Raw genomic sequence first — 24,973 nt, 5'->3', positions numbered from 1 at the left:
AGTAACTGATGAAAGTTCCTATTTTATAAGTATGATTCTTTCTCACTATGCTTGATATACAATTTTACAACAGGTGCACAACAGTCTGGGGTTCTCTTGTATTTTGTGCTTCATAATGCGCCACACATTTTCAATAGGAGACAGGTCTTAACTGCAGGCAGGTCAGTCTAGTACCTGAACTCTTTTTTTATGAAGCCACACTGTTGGAACACATGCAAAAAGTGTCTTGGCACTGTCTCACTGAAATAAGAAGAGACATCTCTGAGAGTCATCTGGAGAGCAGCATACGTATGTTCCTCCAAACCCTGTACGAACCTTTCAGCATAAATAGGGCCTTCACAGATGTGACTGGTAGCCATGATGCCATGGACGCAAACACGCCTCCTTACCATCAAAGATGCTGGCTTTTGAACTCAGTGTTCCTTCTCCTCTTAAGCACGGAAGGTCATGTCCATGATGTCTGAAAACAGTCTTAAATGTGGACTTGTCAGACACTAGTGCACTTTTCCACTCTCCATCAGTACATCTCAATTGAGCTTGGGCCCAGAAAAGTTGGCTGCGTCTCTGGGTGTTGTTGATAAATGTTTTTCTCTTTGCATGGTAGAGTCTTAACTTGCATATGTAAATGCAGCAACAAACTGTGGTATTCAGATCTAACTTGATGAGAGAGACATACCCTCCAACTCAGAAACCACCAGCGAAAGTGCAAAGGCTGAGGCTAACACGGCTAGCATTAGCCATGCTATTGACTTAGCAGCTATGGGTGAGCATCAACAAGACCTGAAAATATTTAATGCAGTATATGTAGACAAGGGTTCCTGCTCTGTCTCTCTATCAGCTAAGGGTTCCATGGCCTGAACGTTGAAGACCCCTGTTTACAGTTCTCATTGCTGGACCTTGAGTTACTATTTCAAAGGTCAAGAATATGCCTTCCCACACATAGTTTTATTAGTAACAAACTTTGAGAACTTTTAATCGATGATACAGTATGAACTCTACTTGCCCACTCCAGGTTTATGTTCCTAAAGTGTTTTAGGATTAAAAATCATACCAGCATGATGTAAAGAACCTTGCTGACTTTCAGAGAACAAGTGCAAAAATGATGTTGTCAGTCAGCCAGACAAACTCTCAGGTGTAGAATTATATCCACTGTGGATAACATGAAGAATCAGCTTTGCTCTTTCAAAGTGTTGGCTCACATGACTGCAGTTTCACACACCGAGTCACACGGAAGGAAAGAGGAGTGTTGGGTTTTAATGAGGTGTGATGTTCCTCTTTAGGAATATGACTCTAAGGAATAGAGCAGTATAAGACTAGGTCTTCTGCAAGGGCACTGAGCGACACCATAATTGAAAATTTACGCAGAAATTAGATCTCTGGAGATCTGGAAGGATCTGTGTTTCCACAGAATAAAGCTGAACAGGTTAAATGAGAGTAAAGTAAGGAAGCACACTAATGAAAGCAACATTCTAGATAATTCTAGGTTCACAAAGCGTTAGGGGTTAACTGAGGCAAGCTGTAACATATCTCTGAACAATCTCAGGCATGTTAAACGTCAGCAGCATGTTCAGTAATACCAGGCTTAGTTAAAGTTAGGGGTAGGTGACTCCAGAGAAACACGTTGAGTCTCATTCCCAGGACGTCAAATACAACCACCAATGTTTTGGGTTGGAAGCGCAGTCCGAGCCACCTGCATTAGAGGCCACTCCTTGCTTTGATTGGTTGTTTTTTGTCAGTAGTCGTGGATTCTTTCAAATGCTAGTAGGGAGCACTGGGAAGAACCAGAAGAACTTTATTTTTCTTACATTTTCTGTCTCTTGCACTACTGCACTGTCAGCATATAGTGACTGGATAAGCAAATATGACAAAAAAGTTATTTTGGTCAGAGTTTATTTTATAATGCACTAATACGACATGCCAAGCCATCAAATTAGACAAAAACTAGAAATAATTTGTTCATTATTAGACAGTATTAGACTCTTTATTACACCATCATTAGACTTCAGTAGAGAGTACTTTAGAGACACAGAACTGTGCTGTAAACTTCTTCCATAAAAACAATATGTGAACCTGAACTACCAAGTAAATGAAAAATTATAGAGGTAGAGGAATATTTTGTCTGTAGGTGACAGTGAGAAGTAATACACATAAGCTTACAGTTCAGTTCTGTTGTAATACTGTCCCCAGTTCCCTCTAATTAAGGTCTAATAAAGAGTCAAATGTCAAATAAAGAAGATATTATTGTAGTTTTTGTTTGGCTTGTTACATCTTATCATTGTTTTAAATGAAAGTTACTTACCGAACCTTTAATAAGTCATTCAGAAGAGACTACACGATGTTGTGGATCTGTGTGTTATGAAACCAGGGACTCCTCTGACTTCTATGTTCTGTATGACAGCTGGTCTGATGTTGGGGACTCTGCTGCAGTGTGTTATCTCTTGCAGGCTCTGTGCTACACTAATGAGGTACAGTATGTTCGTCCCACGTGAGAGCAGACATCAGTGTTTTCCTGCAACAGCCTCCTCATTAGCTGCTGGGGCTCCTGAGAGCTCAGGTTCATATGAGTCACACACTGTCACTGCATGTTGACCAGACAGTCAGGTCTCACACTGTGTAGTTATCATCGTCTTGCCAATTCAGATATATCAACAACTGGGACACTTATTTTACTGCAAGTGGCAGTGAATCAGTTCTGTCATGAGTTTGGGATGTTCTCCAAAGACATAATCAGGCTGCTATTAAAAACACATTACACAAACTAAATTCATGACTTTAGGCAAATCTTGACACTATTCTTAAATTTAGTCACTCATAACTTCTCAGCTTATCAGGAGACTTTCTCTGTCATATTTATATCCCACGATAAAGACCAGAACTGGAGATATGCTCTCAGGGGCATGTATTGTATTGTATTCCTATATTGTGTTTATCACACTCTTAGTAATAAATATGTTAACTAGAACCACAAAGGGTTCTTCAGCTTGTCCTCAGGAGAACCCTTTTTGGTTCCTTGTAGAACCTCATATGTAGGTTCTACTTGGAAGCCTTGAAAGAGTTCTACCTGGAACTCAACATAAAGGTTTATACCTGGAACCATCTGTGATCCCCCTATAAGAGGTTCTACCCTTCTATGGCATAATGGCCTCCACCCTGAACCCTTTCTTATGGTTCTATCCACAACCTTTCCACTTTCTAAAGGTGCTGACAAGAACCCACCCGTGGATTCTACTGAGAACCCGTTTATATTCCAAAGGTTTCATCTCAGTGGGGCAGCAGTAGCTCAGTCCATAAGGACTTGGCTTGTGGACTGGAGGGTGGAGCTTGGACCAAAAGAATGAAGTGTGTATTGGTAACATGGCGAGGTGCCGATTCACCTCCCGGGCACAGCTGAGGTGACCTTGAGCAACCCCAACTGCTTGGGGCACCTGATTCTAGGCAGCATCCATCACTCTACCATCTCTCCCACAAACTGCATTTGCATGCATGTATACAAGCCTATGTCTGTGTAAAATAATTAACAATAGAGTGAAAAAATTCTCCCAAGGGGGATTAATAAAGTGCATCTTCTTCAAATCCATCCAAGGTGGTTCTACCAAGAATCCTTTTATGTAACAAGGGTTTCATCTAGAGCCCACCAAGGGGGTTCTAAGAGAAACCCTTTTATATTACTGTACAAAGAACCCTTGAACTCTTGATGAAAGAGGTTTCAACAATCCTAAAAGAACTCTGTCTTCCAAATAGGGTTCTTTGGATGAAAAGGCATTCTTAATGGAACCCTTAGCCTCACAAAGAACGCTTGACAAAGCCTTTCTTCCAAAAAAAGAGTTCTTCAGAGGCAAATCCTTCTGGGTAGAACGTCAGCCCCTCAGGAAGAACCCATTTGGAATCCTTATTTTTAAGAGTGACTTTGTTTATGTGTAGGAGCTGGGAAAACAAATCTACATCTGAGACAAATAAAAGACAAATAAGATGCAAATACTTTATTGTCTGTCTTTACACAGAACTGAATGATGCCACAATACAAATCTTTTCTTACAATATGATGATATGTCATAAAATGTCTGCATGTGTGCAGATTTAAAGGTTTACAAACAGATACAGGTACAGTGACATCGGCTCTGTTGCCTCTGCTGGGAGAGGAAATGTTGATATTATGCTACATCTAGTGGTACAATATGTTAACAACAGTTTTTATACAACTGATGTAACACACTGAGTTATGTTTGGTAAAAACACAGGCAATCTGTCAATGAGTTACACAGTTGCAATGTGCTGAGCATCAAAATATAAATATAGTTTTTTGTGATTACTCTGTTATATTTTATAGTAAAGTCTTTATCTAGAAAAGCTGCTGTTTGCTGTTCCATCTAGTGTTACTTTGTACAAATCATTTTTTACACAGTTAAACAGGTTACACATAATATATCACATATTGGGCCAAATGCTGGAAGAAATTTACAATCTAAATTCCTTTGATTTTTGCTTCATTGATTTTTGGGATTCACCAATGTTTTCTTATTTTCGCTGTTCTCATGAGTAAAAGAAAATCTTATGTGTAGTCAAGATCATTCTTATCAAAATGAGAAAAAAACAACATATCAAGTGTTACAAATATTACAGAACATTTGGACCTGAGCAAACAAAAACTTAGAGTCAGTTTTAAAAGTCTTCCCACATCCCTCCTTCACAAAGTTGTTGCTTTTATTCATTTCATATAGACTCTTGGTTGGACAAAACAAGTAATCTGAAGATGTATGTGGAGCCAAGAAAATGACATAATCTAATAAAATGTCAAAGATGTCAAAAATGTAACCTGAGGTGGTAAAAGTACATACGTTCTTTACTCAAGTAGAAGTACATATACTTGTGTAAAAAAGGACAGTACAGTATTTATTTATTTATTTATTTATTTAAAAAGGATCGACATTAGCTAGTGCCCTCGACACAAACTAATCTTCCTGGGGTCCAAAATCAGTTCATCATATCGATCATTAACTTATAATCACATTTGTATTACATATGTACATCACATGTGTGTAACAATGATTGTACAGACAGTACAGACTCTGATATCTATTTAAAGTATAAAAGTAAAAAGTTGACCTCTGAAGGACATTTCTACCAGCTGTTTCTGTGCATAGCTAAGTGAATATCACCTTTTCTTTGCAGTCAAGTGTCCTTCTCTTAACTGTTTCGTCTTGTTGCAGCTTTTACTTTGGTTGTGTCTTGTATATCTGTCATGTCTGATATGTGCTGACGGATTCACCAAGGAGTTGTCTGTTTCAGGTTTTACTGTTCTAGCCATTTAGGTCAAAATCGATCATGATGTGGGAAAGGCAGCGCACAATGGTGCAAAATAGAAAATAATCAAAAATTACCCTTAAAATTAAAATAACAAGCCTGTTTTGTATTTTAGTATAAAGTAAAGATATTTGGGTTAAAATATAAGGAACAAAAGTAAAAAGATGTCAGAAAAAGAATATTCAAATAAAATATAGATAACTGAAAACTGTACTTAAAACTACTACAAGGAGTTTTTAACTGGTTATGAAACATTCTCAGTTTAATACTGATACATAATACATAAGTAATGTATAAAAAATAATAAGAATTTAAGAGAATATTGCTGTATGAGGCTCATTGTATAGTGACTGAAGTAACTGTAACTGACAAAATTCATCTGCTGTCTTTAAACTGCACCGATCAAACAGCAGTTAAACATAGATTCCACCCTCTCATCCTGTCTCGATCAGAATGACTCAAACAGCTTCATTCTTTCTTGGACAGAAAGGCCTTCTTTCAAACTCTGCAAAACCAAACACATAAAAAGGAAATAAATGAAGTGTGTGAGATAAGGGTTTAAAAAATGTTAAAACTGGTTTATATGAAGGGAACATTTAGCCGCATATGTTACCTTTGATCTCACTCCTCTGATCTGACGGGTGAGGGAGGATTTCTCTGTTTTCTTCAGAAACGCAGAATTGCTTGTGTTTGTCGCAGTGTCATCTGAGAAACCGAAAGGGTAGGAAGGAAAGAGATAGAGGAAATTAAATAAACAGTTCGCCATTTTGGGAAATTCTTGATGGGTTAGATGAGGAGAGGTGCTGGTAAGTGTATTTTGTTCAATTTGAGGCAGGCTCTTTCTGCCTGTTTCCAGTTTTTTGTACTAAGATAAGTTAATCTTAGCACATCAGATAAACAAAAGCAACAACAGTCTAAGATTATCTGTAGCAGCACTCCTATATGTTATCACAGACCAGGCAGGCATTAAAGTGCATTTTAATAACTGTATACCCACAACTATCATAAAAATAAATAAAGTGCACTGCACATCCCCTATGTATCTGTGTATTTCACATCCACTACTCCATGAATGTCCCCAGACTCACAATAACTACTGCACCTTGTTTAACTTTATTGCTAATGCTGATATCTAGTCTCATATCACAATATAATATTGATATATTGCCCAGCCCTAGAAACAAGAAATAAATGAGTTCTTTGTTCAGTCGGTCCAATCAGGAGAAAGTTGCTTGAACTCCACTGAAAGTGGATGGGACATGGCCATGCTGTCTTCTCAGTCAACCTGGTCCAATGCAGGTGGTGCAGATCAGCGTGCTCATAAGGTATCATCATGTTTTATAATGTACACAAAGTAAAAAGTGTCTCACCGTGGCTCTGTCCTGAGGTATCTCTGCTTGGGGACCAAGTGGCACACCTGACATCTTCGCAGGGGTTGTTGACATCATGACAGGATTCATCCTGGCTGTTTGCATAGAGGGTCTTGAGCTTGTTCTGGGCATATATTTTGTCCTGTTTCACACACATTCATATTACATTAGTGACATCAAGTCGCAGGCCGAAGGGACCAAGAGGTTCAAGGACCTTGATTTACAAGGTATATCGTGTGTACTATTAACATGATGTTAATATTTCATTTTTTAAAAATATGACAATTAATGTTACAACCAGTATATACTTGTTATCTAGTAAATTTAAAGAGATCTCGGTACCATTCGAGTGATCTTCAACTCTTCCCTGAGAGAACGAGCTTCCTGTCTGAGAAACTGCATCTCTGCCTCCCTTGCACGCAGGATCACCTGTGACATAAAGTACATCCATACAGTATCATAAAACATGCATTACACTTCATCAAGGATTTACATGTTATATGTTATATAGTAAAGTGGAGAAGATGATATGTGAAAACATTTACTACTTATGGAAATGTGTCATTATTCTATCTTTTTCCTCACCACACTCTCTCTCTATATATGTATAAATAATCTCAAATTGGACTCATCAAAGACAAATATTTTGCAAATTTAAGATGGACAGAGACTTTTAGGAGAGTTAATATGTTTCAAAGATTTAAAGGTCAAACTTTTCGAGACACTTACCTCCATCTCATATAAGTCGTTTACTTGAGAAGCAAGTGACCCATTTAGTGAAAACTGTAGCTGAGACATTTCATCTCTCTCTCTCTTAAAGGACAGGGAGACAGAGAGAGCGGATACACTGATAAATTTTATAAACAGCTTTTGAAACACACAAACACCATCGAGATGTGGTTCTGCTGAGTGAATACAGATGAAGATCACTCAGCTATTCTGTCTGAGACAAGACACCTTTGTGAATAGTAAATGTTTATACCTGCTTCTTTTTGAGCTCCTGGTTTTCTTTTTGGCACTGCATCAAGGATTGTCTCTCATCTCGCAGCTCCTGGTTCAGCTGAGAGTTTTCCAGGCATTTTTGAGTGTGATGAACCGACAAGACCTCGAGCTCCTTCTGCAATAACTGGATCTCTTTCCTGCAGAGGCAAAGCAGAAGTCCAGAATCCCACTGTAACCCCAGCACTTATTTTGCACCTATCCCACCATATACAAGTTACCAGTTTACTATATAGAGTGAACATCACAATATGATGTAATCCAGTACAACAGACTGTCAGTAAATGCAGTCATAATAGCATGTTGTATAGTCAGTAACTTCACTCTGAGAGACAAAAACAAATTCTGTGACAGGATCAGTAATCACTCACTCATGTTCAACATGCAGTTGTGTGACGTCAGCGCTCTCCTTGATGTGCTGAGACTGTCGGCTTTTCTCCAGCTCCTGTTTATGGGCTCTCCTCATTGCTACGATGGCTGTCAGAAACGCACGACAGCTTGCATCATTTTATGCCTCTTAACTCCACTTCTGTTCATCTTTGACTAACTTTTTATAATGCACAAAAGCTACTTGTGAAGTAATTCTTGAGTCTTAATCTATTATTATTGCCAATTTCATAAACTAGTCATAAATTGGTCTAAAAAAAACGTATTTTTAACATTCTCTCAACCAGTCGAGTCCCATGTTATGTTACAGTGGTTTGTTTTTGTATGACATCTTCTTTACCTGCCATTGTGGCAGCTGTCTCCTCCTGCAGCAGCTGGTCTTTCTCCTTCAGAAGTGATGCCACCTCTTTCTGATGCTGCTGCTGTAGATCACCTACCAGCTTCCTGTGCATATCCTCCATAGCAGAGAAACCTTCATCACAGGACGCCTGTATCAAAGTTTAGAAAAGTTTTAGAAAATGTCCATTTATTGTCTCTCCCCTTAGGAACACTGTTATATATTTTGACCTATGCTAAATTAAAGGTTCAATGAGATTTAAGATTTCAAATTACAGTGAAAGTGAAGGAATACGTACATGTGAATATACAATAATGTGGTAATAATAATAATGATGATAATGATAATAACAAGAACTAGAAGTAGTATTGCTGTTGTTGTTATTATAACTTATTTACGTATTAAAGAGCCCAAGTATCTGATGAATAAATAAGGTCTTTGTTACCTCAAGTGTTTGTAGATCTTTCTGGTAAGCCTCTCTCATGGCCGCAGCATCACTTCCCACCATTCGGTGCCTGAGCTCCGTCACCTTCTGGTCTGGTGGAGAGGAGCTACTCCCTGGAAAGGCAGGTGCCTCTGTGTATGTTTTGGTCTGCTTCTCTTTGGAAACACATGACTTACTGTAGTAACCATGCAAGTGTTTCATCTCCTCTTCATGAATCTGTTGCAGTTCCCTTATCTTCTCTTTAAACTCTGTTTCCAGCTTTTTCATCCGTTCCTCATGATAATCCTCAATTTTCCTTATATCTTCCAGGAGTGTCTGGTTCCCAGTCTCTATAGATATTATCTTTTGCTCAGCAGACTCTAGTTCTTTTTGTAATATACTATTGTCCTCCTGAAGCTGACATAAGGCGTAATTAAAGGCTTTCTGCCTGTCTTTTAATGTGATATCCTGCTCTTTGCATAAAGCTTGCAGTTTGTCCCGTAACATCTCACTTTGCTGCAACTTCTGCTCTAAATCCAAGTGCAGCCTGTCTGACAAATAAATCAACTTAGTCTGCTCCTGCATCCAGTGTAAGTCAGCTGCAGAAATATTTTCCCAGCTATTGTCCATACTACACTCTACTCCATCGCCATCAGAAATCTCCTGGCAGAGCTGACGTAAGTATTTGGCCCTTCTTTGCAGCCGGGATATAAGTCTCTTTAACCAGTCTGGTTCTGTCTCTGCCTCTCCGTCTTTGACATCAGATTCATCCTTTGCAGCTGATTTGGCAGCTCCCTCTAAACCTCTGTCCTCTACCTGCACTTGCTCCTCATAAGGAGCCAGCTCTGGTGGGTTGATATCTGCCAGACCCTTCCTTTGATGCTCCGCTTCTTGGTGATTTACTTGAGCCATTGTCTCATATTGCTGCTGAAATTTTAAGGCAGCATAAATGAGCTGTGCTTCAGAACAGACTCTACTGATGGCTCTGTCTAAAGGTACAGCGTTGTCACATCCTGCTCCCCCAAACTGAGTGCTGTCATCTGTTCTTAGGGCTATTCTTTGGGAGATTATGCTTTTGTACCTGTGTGCTACAGGCCCCTCATCCTCTCTTGGTACTAAGGATAGTTGTCCAATGCCATGTTGATTCTGAAGGACAGACACCATCTTTTCTACTACAAATAGCTCCCTCATTAAACACTTGCTAACAGTGTCCACATCTCCCTCTGTGGGTAATGTATTAACGAGTATACTTTTAGCACTAACATTGCTCTCAACTGCTGCTAATGTCTCATCATTGAGGATTTTGTCCCCTCCTTTGCTGGCGTTACGTGATTCATGCTGTTGTTTCTCTGCATCTTTCTCTCCTTGCTGAAGGCAGGCAACGACTGTGGCTAGTTGCCTCTCCAAGTCTGTGATATTAATCGGAGTAGCTTGAAGCCTCTCTCTGCAGGCTTGCACGATGTTCAGTGCCACCTGAAACCTACCGACCAACATCCTGCAGCGGTTTTCTGTCTCCTGGGCGAAGCGCTGGTTCTGCTTGGCCTGACTGTGGAGCAGCAGACTGAGGTGCTGAGCAGTAGCTCGGCTCCGAGTCAGCTGGGAGCAGAGGTGGGGGTCCTGGCAGGTGATGTGGCTGTGGTGTTCCTCCAGTCTTTGCATGATGTCCCTTAACTTCTCCTCTGTTGCATACAGCTTGGTCTCAAGTGTCTGTATGACAGACATAAATTTCTCGGGGTCATCTCCAGCAGTGACAATACTCTGATATGAAGAGTCAATCAAGCCAGAATCAGTTCTTGCACGTTCACCTGAATTTGAGCTGTTACAGAACTGGCTGCTGTCTATTGCCTTTGGCCTACTGTCATTGATAGTGAGTTGATCACCTGTGTGTTGGTTTTGCTGAGCAGGCCCTGAGGATTCATCCTTCTGCTGAGAAGAGGCACAGGTGCAAACTTTTGACACTTCATTCAGCTTCACTTCTGTCTCCTCCAGACTGTTACCCAAGACTTCCATCTTTAGCAAAACTTCACTCAGCTCCTGCTCCTTTCTGTCCAAAAGTCTCTCATAGCCTTCTCGTATATCCTGTGTTTCAGACTCCTTCTGCTGCACCTTCCCTAAGGCCAGCTGCAGTTCCTCACAAACTCTCTCATAAGAGTGCTCCAGATTGTAGTAGTGCGTCTCATCTGTTTTCAAGCGGCTTTGCAGCCTGCTCACCTCCCCATCTGCCTCACATAACTGGTTCTGCAGCTCCTGACAACGACGATTGAGCTGCTCTCTTTCCTCTTGAAGTTTCTGCACAGCAGATACTGTGCACGCCAGCTCCTCTTGAAGCTGTTGTTGAGCCCTTTCAATCTCCTTGGTCCATGTCTGAGTCTTATTCAGGCTCCCCAGCTGCTCTTCAGCCTTGTCCAATCTCTCCTGAAGGTCTTGTGAGTGTTGCTCTGCCTGTGCCAGGCAAGCAGCCAAGCTCCTCCTTTCTCTGTCCTGACTCGCTTGAAGGAGCATGAGGTGCTTCTGCAGGCGAGCCTCCTTTTGAGCCTGTGCTTCCTCGTTTGCTTGAAGTTGAATTTTCACCTCTTGGAGGTTTTTCTGCAAGCGATCGGCCTCCTGCTGTAGACTGTGGAAGCTCTGCAACTCCTGCTGCAGCTGTGCAGAGCGCGACACAGCCTCCTTCCTCCGCTCCTCGCTTACACTCAGCTGGGACTTCAGAGAGGCCACAGAGCGCTCCCACTCCACCTGCAGCTCCTGAAACCGACGGCGATCTTGCTCCAGATGGGCTTGTGCAAGTGCTGTGGCATCACCTGTAACCAGTAACTGTGCTTGCTGAGCCAAGAGATCCACTCGTCGCCGTAGTTCAGTTTCTCTGGCCTCCTCCTGACTCCTCTTTTGAGCCTCCAGCTCAGTACGGAGGTCATGGTTCATCTTCTGCAGTCGCTGTAAAGCTAAGGCTTGTTCCTCCGGCAAGTTTGAAAGAAGATCATTCTGCAGGACAACAGTGAACTTTGATTAGGACACTTAGCTCTGAGTGCTGGCATTTTAATATAGAGTATGCAACTTAACTTTTTCTGTGTGTTTTAGTTTTTTTTTTTTTTTTGTTTGTTTGTTTGTTTTTTTGCTATGCTAACAGGCTACCATAGGCAGAGACAATACATGGACAGCAGTGCAGTGAAGAGGAAACAAGCACAATGTCTGTAACTGTCTGATTTTCACTGTTAACTGTTGATTTGTTTTTGGGTTGTACCTGTGGATGAAACCTTTCCCATGAATGACTGTCTCTCTCTTGTTGTAGCTCCTCCTGCAGATTCCTTTTTAACTGCTGGAGTCGAGATAATTCCTTCTGTGTTTGTTCCAGCTTTAGAGAAATCACACAAAACAGGTTTTTGTATTTCAGTGTATTCAGGTGAACAGGCTTCAACACATGCACACTTTTAATTTTTACAGTATTTCTTCCAAGACAGAGTTGCTTGTCATTGCCTGTTTGTGACACATTGGGCCTCATACAGGAAGTGATATATGAGCAAATTTTCTCTAATATTTGTTCATATTCATTATTTGTTATTTGTTAGTTGTTGCTGTTTGTTGTTAAAAACTTTCTTGGATTGACTGACATTTTCTAATTTTTGCTCTTCTGTTAGGTAAGAGAAAATTTTACGAGTGATCAAGGGCAAGATGAGAAAAAATCTTACCAAGATAAGAAAAAATGTAATTTTCACAGACCACCAATTGTTTGTCCACTGCAAGTAAATATAAGTCTAAAAAACAGATTTAAATAATTTAAATTCTAATATTTATCATTATTATATCACTATAATTTAAATATTTATGTTTATATAAAAATTTAAAAAAAATACTTGAACTGGAAATGGCTTTAGTTCCCAAGTCAATGTCACAAGTCTTCCCACATCTATTTCCTGCTTCACATATTTGCTGCTTTTATCCGTTTTGTATCATCTTGAATTAAATGTTTTAGGGGTTTTAGATGTTGGTCAGACAAAACATCTAATCTGAAGAGGTTCATGGAGCCCAGAAACTGACATAATATAATAAAATAATAAAATATAACTAAGTATATTAATAAATATTGCAAGTGTTATCAGCTAAATACTTTACATAAAAGTAACACAAGAAATATAAATCGTTTTCTTTAATCTCCAGTCAGTTGGTAAAAGGGAAAAAGCTGTAAATGTCTTTTCCTTTACCACCAATTATTTGATCGAACAAATTAAAACTGAACTGGACTTTATTTAACTCTAAGTCTTATTTTTAATTTCTTCACTCACTCACTGCAATTATTGTGCATCCCTCTGAGGATATGCAATGTACAGCATCACAAAAGTTTTGCCATGCCAGGTATTTTTTGATTTTCCTGTAATGCCAGTACTGACACTTTACTTTGTTTGAGTTTATTGAACAGTACATTGATTTTTCTACAGCTAAACTTCTTCTTACAGGCTTTTTTTGGCAGCATCCCTCCAATGCTTGGTCATGTGAGTGTTTGCACATGGCACAACACCTGCTTATATGGTGTTTAGCAGGTGTTACATATGCTAATAAAAACAATCTTCCCAGTGCCTCCAATTTATGATTGAGTGAGATTCATCACTCAGCACACCTAGGTAATAGTGGATTTGGATGGTTAAGAAGAAAAGGTGCTTGACTTCTCTTGTTTTGTCTCTTAGTAGAAAGGAAGAAGAAAATAAGGGAGATATTTAAGAGACTGTTGCTGTATGAGGCCCTTGTTATGGTAGGAAAAAAAAGATGTAAAATTTTGGAACTACATACTCATAGTCAAACATGTTCTCACCTCTTTGACAAGTTGCACGGTTTGCTGCTCACAGGGCAGATTTTCCTTCACCTTTGTGCACTCACAGCTGATGTTCACTGGTACTGGTTGCTCTTCACTCTGGGCTGCGGTTTCAACTTGCTGGTCAATTTCACTTTGCATATTTGAATGTCCATCATTTGACAGCATTGTTGTGGAAGTGGAGCTGCCACTTCCAGCTCCTTCAACACACGATGCTGCATCTTTCATACCTGGTACACAGAGGGTTATACACAGAAATACATTTAGTAAAATATAGAGCATGCTTCAATTATTTAAAGCTACTACAAGGAACTTAATTACTTAATTTAAGTAATAATTCAGTTCTTAGTAACTACTCAGTGTATCACTTCACAAAAAGTAAGTAACCATGAGGTAATGAGGGACTACTTAGTAACTACTCAGTATTATGTATCAGTTACCTGAAGGGACATAAAAAGAGTAAGTAATGTTTAAGTAATTAGTAAGTAATGAGTTGTCACTAGTTTTGTGCCATACACCAGCTGATTCAGTGTTAAACAGGAACCATTCATAAAGAAACTGACCAGTGTGATCAGTTCACAGTTCCCAGTTCCCAGTTACTCATTAATTAATGGTTCATTAGCAACTTGTTCCTCCTTTGTTCCCCATTCATTCCCTGGTCATTGTTTTGTGTTCAGTTTGGTGGCCCCTGTAGACAAAAGTGGTAGTATTTCTACAGCCATAATCACAAAATATGATGTCAAAAATTAAAAGTATCAAAATTTTTTCCTCTTCTTTTTAACTGGTTAATGTAAATTTGCCTGTGTAATGTAAACACTGTCTCTTCAGGTCTGTATGTTTCATCTGATTTTTAATAGAATCCAACCAGATGACAGGCAATAGATATAACTATTTTAAAAAATCTATTTTTTTCATGGAGGTCATATAGAGGCATCACTATTAAATGAAGACTGTTTCGTAACCAGTTAAAAACTCCATGTAGTCTGTTTGATATAATTAGTTCAGTGACGCACAAGTCTGCGTGGCTACAACAAGTGCACACTGATGACAGGAAGCACCTTCACTCTCTTCCACCTGGCATGGAGGACTAATGGAAGACAGAGCAGAGGAGGCAGAGGGTGAGACGGGGGAGGACAGATAAGAGGGGGAGATCATAGATGATGCAAGGTTTCCATCAGCAGAACTCTGCTCTGTTTCTGGCTGCAGTTTGAGTTCCTGTTCTTTCTGCTGTTGATGTATTTCGTCTGCACAGCCGCTGGTTTTGTGCTCGGGCAGAAAGCTGTCTGAGTGGTCAGCTTTCTCCAAACTCTCAGCTGACGGTGCGTCTCGGTGCTGTGATTTCTGTTGACTTGTCTGCTCTGGGAGAGAGCTGTGAGGAATACAAAAGAATCTTATTTAGACTATAATCAAAGGGTAATTTGTCCAGTATGTTAAAACCACTGACAGCGTGCGTGTGTGACTTACAGACCTGAAGTCTGTCTGCAGCTAATCTTGTATATCACTGGACCAATCAGCCAATTTTTTGTTTGCACATTCTTGACTGTATGCTGAAGGACCTCTGTGATTTACAGTTTTTGAAAAACCTTTAAAGATCTGCTTTTATGGCTTTTATATGGCTTTTATATGCAGGCAACAGTCATGGTCAGAGGCATTATGTTTTTAGGTCATACTATTCTTGTGAGCGCAATGTTTGAGGACGGCCATGCCACTTCTGTGAATGTGAGATCTCAGAAATGCTTGGAGGGAATTTATTCAAATTTTGGTACAAATGTCCACTTGGATGAACTGATTTGATTTTGGTGCTCAAAGGTCACTGTGACTTCAGAAAACATGTTTCTGGCATAGATAATAAAATTGGGATGCAGTTTATAGACATAGTATTTCAATGACACATCATAGAATTGTTTTGTGCAAATCATATTCTTTGTAAGCTCTCGGGTAGTTTCAGGTAACAAGTGATGGTTCCTGCACCACTGGTACCTTCCAGACAAAATCAAATTGCAGATTATGGTGCCTCATTTCAATGCCACATGCCAGAGCTGTTGATTTAAATGGTGATTCAGACATTAACATTACCGCAGTACTCACTCTACATGGCTCTGGCAGCAAGTGATGTGATGTTAGCTTAAGTTATCTAGTAGCTACCATAAACACTGTTAAAATGCTAGGCTAAATGGTCTAAAGTGTGGCTGTTTGTCATTCAAAACAAACAGCAGGCAGGACGTGCAACAGATGTTTAACATCTGCATGTAAAAAGGGAAGCCTCTGGTGAGGCAATGCACTGGACACACTTGAGAGCAGCAAGATGCATCTGATTACAGCACTGATGGTGATGACAGCAGCCTTTCCTCAGTTAGCAAATATGATTTTATTTCTGCAATAGAATTAAAGATGAAGTTTGAAGCTGGAGTTTGCAAACTAACAATACCAACTTAAAATTTATTTTGCTGTTATCAGTCCTGTAACTGCTTAAAAAAACTGTTATTTTTTTCATTAACTGTTAACAGTTAATACAATTCAATTTCAAGTTCAAATTTTCCTTAGAAATGACAAAAGCAGTTCATTTTGTGCTTCTTTTCTTAAAGGGCACCGTTTCATTGGGAAAAACCTAAATGGTACCCAACCCATGTGGCCCACAGGCCTTGACTTTGACAAGTGATTCAAATTTGTATTGAAAGTAGTTTCCCCAAAGATCTGGAACAGTGGCATACATTTTATCTACAAATCTGTCACCAATCATGCTGCATGTTTAGAATTAAATTAAAAATCTATTTACCTTGCAACGTCAGGTGTAAGAGTGGGTCTCACATTCTTCAATACAGCTTGGACCCAATTGCGTTTCATCCCAGAGGTCATCGCACACAGTGTGTACACTCCGTCTCTGGTCTGTGGAAAGAGAAATAATATTCATTACACACCTTAAAGTGAATCAGATGATGTGTTGGCTCTAAAAACTGGTCATTAACATCTTCTCACAGCATTGAGACATTGGCTTGCCTTGATTTACCTGCAGAGTTTCCAGAAATGTTTCTTCAGGATTAGTTTTTTTAAAATTTTATATGTTTTAATGTTTGTTGTAATGCCAGTGTTCAAATACAATAACAAAGAGTACAGTACGGAAACAAGAATACTGGTTGTGTATCAGGTAATTGCAATGACATCCAGAACCAAACAGATGAGATAAAATGATGAGGAGTTTGTGTTAAATATAACAGAATGTAAAACCTCAATAGTTAAGAACTGATGTAGTTAAGAGCTGCTTTTCTTCCAATTATTGTGCCCAAATTATAGCTTCAACTATTGAAACTACAATGTCAAGAATTACTTTAACTTTTCCCAACAAACACTCACAATCAAATAAAATCCAACCAAGATAACATTAATGCAGAGGAATAAATAAATCACAAAATAGGAGGAAACAAAATAGGTATAGGAAGTGGGGGTTGTAGTGAATATTCAGGGTATTGAAAAAAAAAAAAACATTATTACTATTTATTACATAAAACAGTACATTATTGTTCATATACACAGACAAACATAGGAATAAACCACTACAGCAAGTCATCAAACTTGATCTTGGGATGATCAAGATTTGTTTCTGCACTTCTGTACCTTACACCAGATATTTAAGCCCATAATAAGTTTAACAACAAAGTCACAACACAAAATCAATCTTTCCAGACAGCAGAACATGTATATTTACTTCCACTAAGTTTTTCCACACCAAACATTTTTGGTAGAAAAGCCTAAATGAGCAAAGTCACAAGTGATCTGCTGGTCCATTTTTTTCCACCACCAATCAGCCAATTCACCAAAAGTGATGCTTAGAGATTTTTGATTCTAACTGGTTAGACACTGTCACATATTATTTTGCTTGCTGCCTGTGTAGCAGTGGAATAACTTTATTTTACTGCTTTAAACATTTAATGACTCATTAATATGTTTGCTTCCTAATTAGTATGTTCAGTTCATGCCTTGTCACACATGTATAGATCACATGTAATTTTATCAGAGCCTCTGAGCCAGATGCATTATTCATTTACTTTACTGTAAATAAGAGCAACTATTGGACTCACATGAATCTGAAAACCACAGTCCTTCTGAGCTGGGTAGTCTGCGATGTGAAAACATGTGGACAAGTTTATCTCACCGTCCACATCCGCTGCCTGAAAGGAACAATCAGGGAACAAATGTCGGTAACATAAACCTCCATTCAGACATTCACTCACAGTTAATTTTGAGTAGAGTGTCATATGAGTGTCTGATGTCACATTTGAAGAGTTTGATTTTTCAACATGTTCTGATCCCAACTTGTCACATACCAACAATTTGTCTCTGCCCCTTGGCGTCAGATACCAAAGCACAAGGTATCCTTTACCAGCTGTATCTGACACTGCCAGAAGGCCTTTTGAAAACATGATTTAAAAAAATACCAGACCAAAGCTGGCGATGGCACCACATATAACAAACACAGAATACAATGTAACTTAACTCTCCATGGACAACAAAACTTTAAGTGAGGCACTGACAACTTCACTGACATCTTCAGCAAATTAAGTAGGTTGTTGGGTACGTTGTTTTTGGAGGGCTTAGCTTTTTTACTAGCACCAGCGTTAGCCTTAGCCAACACTCAGCCACTTCACTGCTTCTGAACTTCTTCAACATGATATTTAGTACGCCATTTGTTAATATGTCTAAAACCTTAGTATGAAACCAAAACTTGTGAATTGCAGACTTTCAATGGAGAAATATTAAAGTATGCAAGTACAGCATTGGTAATAACAACAACATAACAGGAAAGACAACTGTGTTGCCCTGATGACAGACTGACAGGCTACAGGTTTTAAAGACAGGTTTGAGAGGGGACAGGGAGGAATTTTATTTCATGTAGTGTGTAAAATGTGCTAAATTAATAACAGAATATTCAAAATTTTAAAAGTTTGAATTTTTTTACAATAGAAATTACATTTTTGCAATAACAGAGAGAGTTAAGTATTGTAAAAAAAAAAGTACAGTTTGGCACTGGTACTGAAATCCAAGTACCAGTATCATTACTGTATTGATTCAAATGTAAACAGTACCCAACCCTACTTGCAACATGAAAGTCAGTCAACAAAAGCCACATGACTAACTTTATGTGCCTTACAGCTATTAATAACCTTTAGTTTCACACGTGACACAAACCCGGGTCTCCTGAGTGAAAGTTTGTTTGACCCATCTATCCACACCACTTCCTCCATGTGCAGACCCTGATGTGTCTTATTTCCACTCAATTAAGACAGCCATTGAAGTTCCACTGAAGTCACATGAAAAGCCTGGTGCATCTCGTTCAGCTGTGGAACGGGAACCATCCGCGTCTGTATGAGTCACCAAGGAGCAGTGACAAATTGGCAGTATGTGACGAGTTGGGAATGAGACTGGCTGTATTTTTTGTTTGCTAATTTGCTCATACTAACAGACATATGAGCTTCTTCTCCAACTGTTAAACTACATTTCTTTTTTATTTAACACAGCAGATTATAGCAGAGTACCAGCGCACCTCCTCAGCTACTGAATCTCTGTAGAACCTCAGGATTTGGTCAGTCAGGACAAACCAGTGCTGCTGCCACTACAGAAGACATATTCACAGTCAGAGTAGAACAAGATTATTAGCTTGTCAGACCTGTAATCATGCCACTGCTCCTAAAATTTTAAATGACAGTGAATTGACCAATTCACCTGTCCAGATGCATCCTGCCGCATCATCCATCCTTTCATAAAGTTGAGTAGGTCAGGCTAAAGAGGAAGCAAAGCATCTCATGCACCATACCAAAGAAATACAGTGTATCATAATCATGAGTGTTGATTATTATTTAAATGTGATATTCTTGTTTTTACACGTTTACAACCAAAATAAGAGGCTCTAGATAATTTCATTACATGCAGACATTTACTAGTGAAAGAGTCAAAAGTAAGGTAAACACATCTCAAACTTGTGACTCACAATAGCAGATGCTTCAACATCTTTGCACTCGAGGGATCTGAGCCCGCAGTAACGAGGGAGGGACGAACGTTTCAACTCCTGCCACAGAAAAGAGGGTAGAACTACAGCTGAAATTGTTGTTCTACTTGGTTTAGAAATCATTTTCTTTGCTATATCATCATTATCATCAGGTCTTAAACACTGGGGATTAACTGTTTACACCTAAAACTAACAGAACTAATCAGGAGCAGGAGGAGTGCTTGTATGTGCCTTCTTTGGATTCCTAATTCACTTCAGAATTTTAACTCTCAGTTTAACTGAGAGGTACAGAGTCCTTGAATATCTAACAGGCCATTCTTCTGTAGATGGCTCTTTACCCTAACAAAACATGTTCTCTTCATGGTGAATTTCTTACAGCTGGGTTTTAAACAAAGTGATGTAGAAAATAAAACTATGAATTGGATGGTAAGGCATCCAAAGGCTTCATAGGTTTCAGGCTTTGGAAAATTAGATGACATGGAAAAGAGACTCAAAAATCAACTTTCTTTTTCCAGAATTGCTCACTGCGCCTTTAAAAAAGAATATTATATCATCTGAATACCACAAACATCGTGTGTGTGTGTTTTACACGTTTTGATTATGATACTACTATTATGACACAACTTCTGCTTCATGTGACAGTTTTAACATGACTTCTAAAATTTCAGGCATTTTATAGCTCCATTTTGAATTCATTGTTACAAGTCTGCAAATGCCTGTTTGGTACTCAGTGTTTCTAAAATAGTAGTAAAATATTACTGTTTCTTTATAGAGTTCCTATATCTTGTAGTTCCTGCCATTCAATGCCACAATGACAGCTCCTTTGATAAGCTGCCAAGGTATAAAAAGGGTAAGAAATATTGCAAACACAAACCAAAAAAGTCTCATCTTCAAGTGTACTGGCACAAATACACACAGAAATATGTGCAGTGAAACAAAATAGGCATAAATCCTTGTATTGGCTTCAGTTAATAGGAATTTTATCATTCAGAGAAGGAATGTGTCATTTTTTTTCATGGTTTTCTGGTTTTAGAATAGATTAGTGTTGACTGATAGCTCCATGAGACAATGTCTAACTTACTAATAACATTAAAATCTGTATGTTTGTTAAGTAAAACACATTGTTTTGTTCCACTGTCTGTTCCATTTATAACGAATAAATCATTGCCTTGAGTTCACGATAATAAAGACTGAGCTGAAATGATGTCTTGATTAGCACCCATTTAAGCTACCAGCTGGAGTGTACTGTGGTTTATCTGATTAATCAAGAGATAACATGCATGTTTTTTCACACTGGCCAATCAGTTGGTTGAAGAATCATTAGAATTTCAGTGGACCAAGATTTTCTTAATTTATAGTATTCACATTCTGTGGCCTTTAGGTCCTCCTTGGACACCTTTAACTTCAGGTCCTCTGTCAGCAATTTTATTACAGTTTAAGTAAATAATAATAATTATCATTATCATTGAAGTTTAATATGCCTGACAGAGGAGCATGGGCCACATAGAGACATGCATATTAATTCAGCATGTCTCTATATCTTGCAGTGCAATAATAGCTCAACAGACTCAAAATGGACATCACAGAGGAGACAACTTCACTTAAATAGATGGTGAATAGTGCAGGGCCCAGGATGTGGCATGCCTTAAGTAATCAGCAAGAAACCAAACCCTAAACTCACTGAGCAACTACATGAGTCAGTTCCATTCGACCACGCAGGACAATTTACAGAACAATTCATATTTGTGTGTGATCAGCACAGACAGACAAAAACAGAAAGCTGTCTTGACATCTCTGACCTGCAGAGCCTGAAGTCCAGCATCAGCAGTTCACTTTTGCACAAAAAAAACCCAATTTGAATATATATTCATAAAAACACATTAAAAGTGAAAGTAAAAGTACCTGTTTCTTAGATGACGCATGATGATGACATTCAGCGGTGGAAACCAAAGGCTCAGAGGAGTTGCTTGTTTTCATTTTCTCAGCACTATCACCACAACACTGGTCTGCGTGATCCCTTTAATGATCAAAACATAAATGGGTCAGATTGTCGATGGTTATTACTGACTGCAGATCACTAGCATGGATTATTCATTATCACATAATCACAGGCTTTAACAGAGCAACAAGAAAAAGAAAAACCCAGGAGGCTCTGAAATTCTTGAAAAACAACAACAACAGCAACAAAACTAAATAAAAACAACAGCAAACCTGATCTGCTCTGCAGAGGAGGACCGCTGACCAGAACTCAGGCCTTTCTTTTCTGTGGAAGTGACATGATATTAGATTTCTGTATCTTATGTAGAGAAGTGTGTTTAATGATTTGAAAAACACTGTTTAGTATATTGCAAAAAGCATGAGGCTGAAAATGTGCTTATAGTTGTGCAGATCAGGACTGAGGTTTTGCTTCTTGAGTGTCAGGTTTCACTAACTGTGTGTTATTTTTCATTTTAGTGTGCAAGTAATCATAAAAAAAAACGGATTACAAGTAAAGGAATTATGTGATCTGAATGTTTAAAAAGGTCACTGTATTGTAGCTGTAATCAGATTACAGATAAATTTAGTAAAAATGGGGATTACTTAGCAGAATTACAATTTTAAAATACATTTTAAAACAATGAAGGATATACTAGTCCCTCAATAGTACTCTGATCTGAGAGAAACCAATCAATCTTGCCAATTCATTATCATGGTCTCTATTGAAGAAATGCTTTCACTGAGTGGAAACTTCACCATTTTTGCCATCAAATCAATCAGTTAATCAATCGATAATTGTGCACAACAAAGAAATGAATAGTTACAGTTAATGAAAAGTTACATTATGTTAAACACCAAATCATCATATTTTATATTGAGGTAATCCAAAAATAATGGAAAATGATCAAGTTAACATTACTTTAGTTTTGTGATACTTTGATTATGTTACTGTTTCAGTAAATGTATTGGAATACATTTTTAATATATTATTGTATTATTATGTTATATACAGTATATATTATATTATATATATTATATTTTATGTATTAAGTAACAACGTATCTTGGTGATGATATAGATTGATATTTTATTGGATCCTTGACCAATGAATCAATACATTGATCCAGATCAATGCATCACTGTATATTGTATATTGTTATAGCATTATACACATAGTTTTATAGAAATATATACTGACTATAATATACCTTAATTTGAATAAATATTCTGTAAATATACTTGAAAACTACACATAAACACACATGAATGCCAATACCGTCTCCAGTGGCTCTTTGGTCCAGTCTGCTGAGAGAGCGGCTGCTCCTCATGAACGGAGCAGCAGTCAGAGAGGAGGTGTGGAGGGAGGAGAAGCTCCGGCTGCTGCAGAGGCGAGCAGCTGCTCCGGCCGGCCGAGATGCTTGCCTGGTCCCCTGGTGGCCAACGTGGCCTTGTTGGCTGACGCCGCTTTTTTTCAAAGAGCCACCAGCCTTACTGCCACCAGCAGTCGAGTCACTGCCTCTGTTGCTGACACTGTTGCTCCTTCCATAACTAACCCTGGTTTTAGATGTACTGCTGCCAGCCGCTTTACCACCACTGGATGCAGGTGCCGTTGATGCTGCTAGTTCCTTCAGGAGAAAAAATGAAATAAAGACTGCACGGTCACAAAAATACAGATCTGTATGGTTTTCTCTTTTGATGATGGTGATATTTAAACGTCAAACATCACACCTCCTGCTCACCCCATCTCAACTTGGACTCTTTCACACATATAATCCAATCTCCACTGGAGAGAACCTTTTAATCCTCACAAGAGCTCTTAATTTGCTTAAGTACCATCTGACCGAGACTGTGATCGCAGACAAACACGCGCGCACACACACACACACACACACACCCACACACACACACACACATTAAACTTAATCACACTTGAGCACTGGAAAGCCATCAGCTATAGGCAGTCTATTCCAGTCTCTGGAGATGCAACCTCACCAACTGCAGAGGCAATCAATCTGCAGCCGGTCCACAAGACAGAGAAATCAATTAGTGGAGGTTCGAAGAATCCTGACTTAGCGACTTGTGCAGGTTGTAATAGCACTGACTTGATCTTTGGCCATTAATGGCTACATAAATCAAACCAAATGCATGCATATCTGGCAAATACATGCACCTACTCTCATGAAATTCTGTCCAAGTTAAATGAACAATACAGAACATTAGTACAGATAACATATTGTCATATTAACATTTTTACATCCACAGTAGACATTAGCTGTGCTGCTGCAGGAAGGAGGAGTTGTAATACAGTAAGATCATTCGATCAGACTGTCAAAAAGATATTTACCGGTGAGCTTCTAAAACTAAATAAGAAGGGAATCAAGTTTTTTTGTATCATAAGAAAACTGACACAAAAAATTTGCTGAGCAGATGTGTCAAACTTTTGCCTGTCTGTCCCCTAGATTATTTGTTGTGTTAACTTAAAGGCATACTATGCAACATTTTCCTAAAACAAATACATAGACTCCTTGCAATCATCACTTATGACCCACTAGAGGTTTGTGGTGGTGTATCTGCAGAGACCCTGTCCTCTGCCTGTATTTGTCATTATTTTGCTGTGCTTGGGACGCTTCACCAACCCAAAATTTTGGTATTAGACATCCTGGGAATCCTGATGTGACCTTTAAAGGCATTTTGGAGATCTTACTTGAAGGAGACCTACATGGTCCAGTAAATGATGAGCCAGTTTCAAAACTCATAACATTTGTAACAATACCGCCGTGTTGCAAATAATAAACTGGGACAGACAGGATTATTTACTTTACTGTCCCTTTTTGATGGCATCAGTTCATCCTCAATCGATATTAAATTAATCACAAACTATTTCGATAATCAAAATTCCCTGATTCCAGTGTCTAAAGTGTGAATATTTCTTTGATAAATACATTGTTCTCAGTAGTGTAAGAACACAAACCAGGATGTTTACTCTGTTACTGACAGATGAGCTTTTCATGGCTTGTGGGGTCCTTCCAAAACTTGAGGTTATTCACACATGGTTCTCTGAGTAGCATGAGAGAGGCAATAATTCATCAATTCATCAATTAGTTGTCAATTATTAAATCAGTCACCAATTGTTTTGATAATCAATTAATCATTTTGAGTATTTTTTATTTATTTTTTTTGAAGAAAAATCTAAATCTGTCTCTAAATTTACTGATTCCAGCTTCTTAAAAATTTGGATATTTTCTGGTTTCATTAGTCCTCTATGACAGTAAACTGAATATCTTTGGGTTGTGGGCAAAACAAAACATTTGAAGATGTATTTTTTGGGGATTTAACAGATTAAAATAAAAATAATCAACAGATTAATAAACAATGA

The 24,973-nt window shown here is 38.6% G+C and overlaps 2 protein-coding genes across 2 annotated transcripts; both read right to left on the bottom strand.

Annotated features, from left to right (window-relative positions):
* Nucleotides 1-5,280: 5,280 nt before the first annotated feature.
* Nucleotides 5,281-19,677, bottom strand: LOC146309972 (uncharacterized). The gene is made up of 17 exons (XM_084745163.1): nt 19,603-19,677; nt 19,338-19,394; nt 19,159-19,227; nt 17,696-17,785; nt 16,396-16,505; nt 14,678-14,988; nt 13,620-13,849; nt 12,057-12,167; nt 8,840-11,797; nt 8,398-8,545; nt 8,042-8,147; nt 7,654-7,810; nt 7,401-7,484; nt 7,014-7,100; nt 6,672-6,813; nt 5,915-6,006; nt 5,281-5,806 (listed from the first exon to the last, which is right to left on the bottom strand). Exons 2-17 carry the CDS (start codon nt 19,374-19,376, stop codon nt 5,750-5,752), a joined length of 4,791 nt encoding a protein of 1,596 aa, XP_084601289.1. The 5' UTR covers nt 19,377-19,394; nt 19,603-19,677; the 3' UTR covers nt 5,281-5,749.
* On the bottom strand, nt 19,564-23,714 carry LOC146309971 (uncharacterized). The gene is made up of 5 exons (XM_084744215.1): nt 23,700-23,714; nt 22,874-23,222; nt 21,832-21,883; nt 21,523-21,637; nt 19,564-19,680 (listed from the first exon to the last, which is right to left on the bottom strand). Exons 1-5 carry the CDS (start codon nt 23,712-23,714, stop codon nt 19,564-19,566), a joined length of 648 nt encoding a protein of 215 aa, XP_084600341.1.
* Between the last annotated feature and the right edge of the window lie 1,259 nt (nt 23,715-24,973).

The sequence above is a fragment of the Lutjanus erythropterus genome, chromosome 19 (genome assembly GCF_056507025.1).
Source record: "Lutjanus erythropterus isolate fLutEry1 chromosome 19, fLutEry1.hap2, whole genome shotgun sequence".
NCBI lineage: Eukaryota > Metazoa > Chordata > Actinopteri > Lutjaniformes > Lutjanidae > Lutjanus > Lutjanus erythropterus.
This window is presented reverse-complemented; position numbering and strand designations above follow the sequence as displayed.

What these genes read in the sequence shown, in the direction of transcription:
- LOC146309972 (XM_084745163.1), bottom strand. Translation starts at nt 19,376, where the DNA reads ATGAAAGGATGGATGATGCGGCAGGATGCATCTGGACAG. An exon ending in GGGAAAGGTTTCATCCACAG is followed by an intron (nt 11,798 to 12,056) that starts GTACAACCCAAA and finishes GTTGTCCTGCAG; the next exon opens with AATGATCTTCTTTCAAACTT. An exon ending in AGTTGAAGATCACTCGAATG is followed by an intron (nt 6,814 to 7,013) that starts GTACCGAGATCT and finishes TGTGTGAAACAG; the next exon opens with GACAAAATATATGCCCAGAA.
- LOC146309971 (XM_084744215.1), bottom strand. An exon ending in CCAAAGAGCCACTGGAGACG is followed by an intron (nt 21,884 to 22,873) that starts GTATTGGCATTC and finishes TCACTTCCACAG; the next exon opens with AAAAGAAAGGCCTGAGTTCT. An exon ending in TCCTCTGCAGAGCAGATCAG is followed by an intron (nt 21,638 to 21,831) that starts GTTTGCTGTTGT and finishes TGATCATTAAAG; the next exon opens with GGATCACGCAGACCAGTGTT.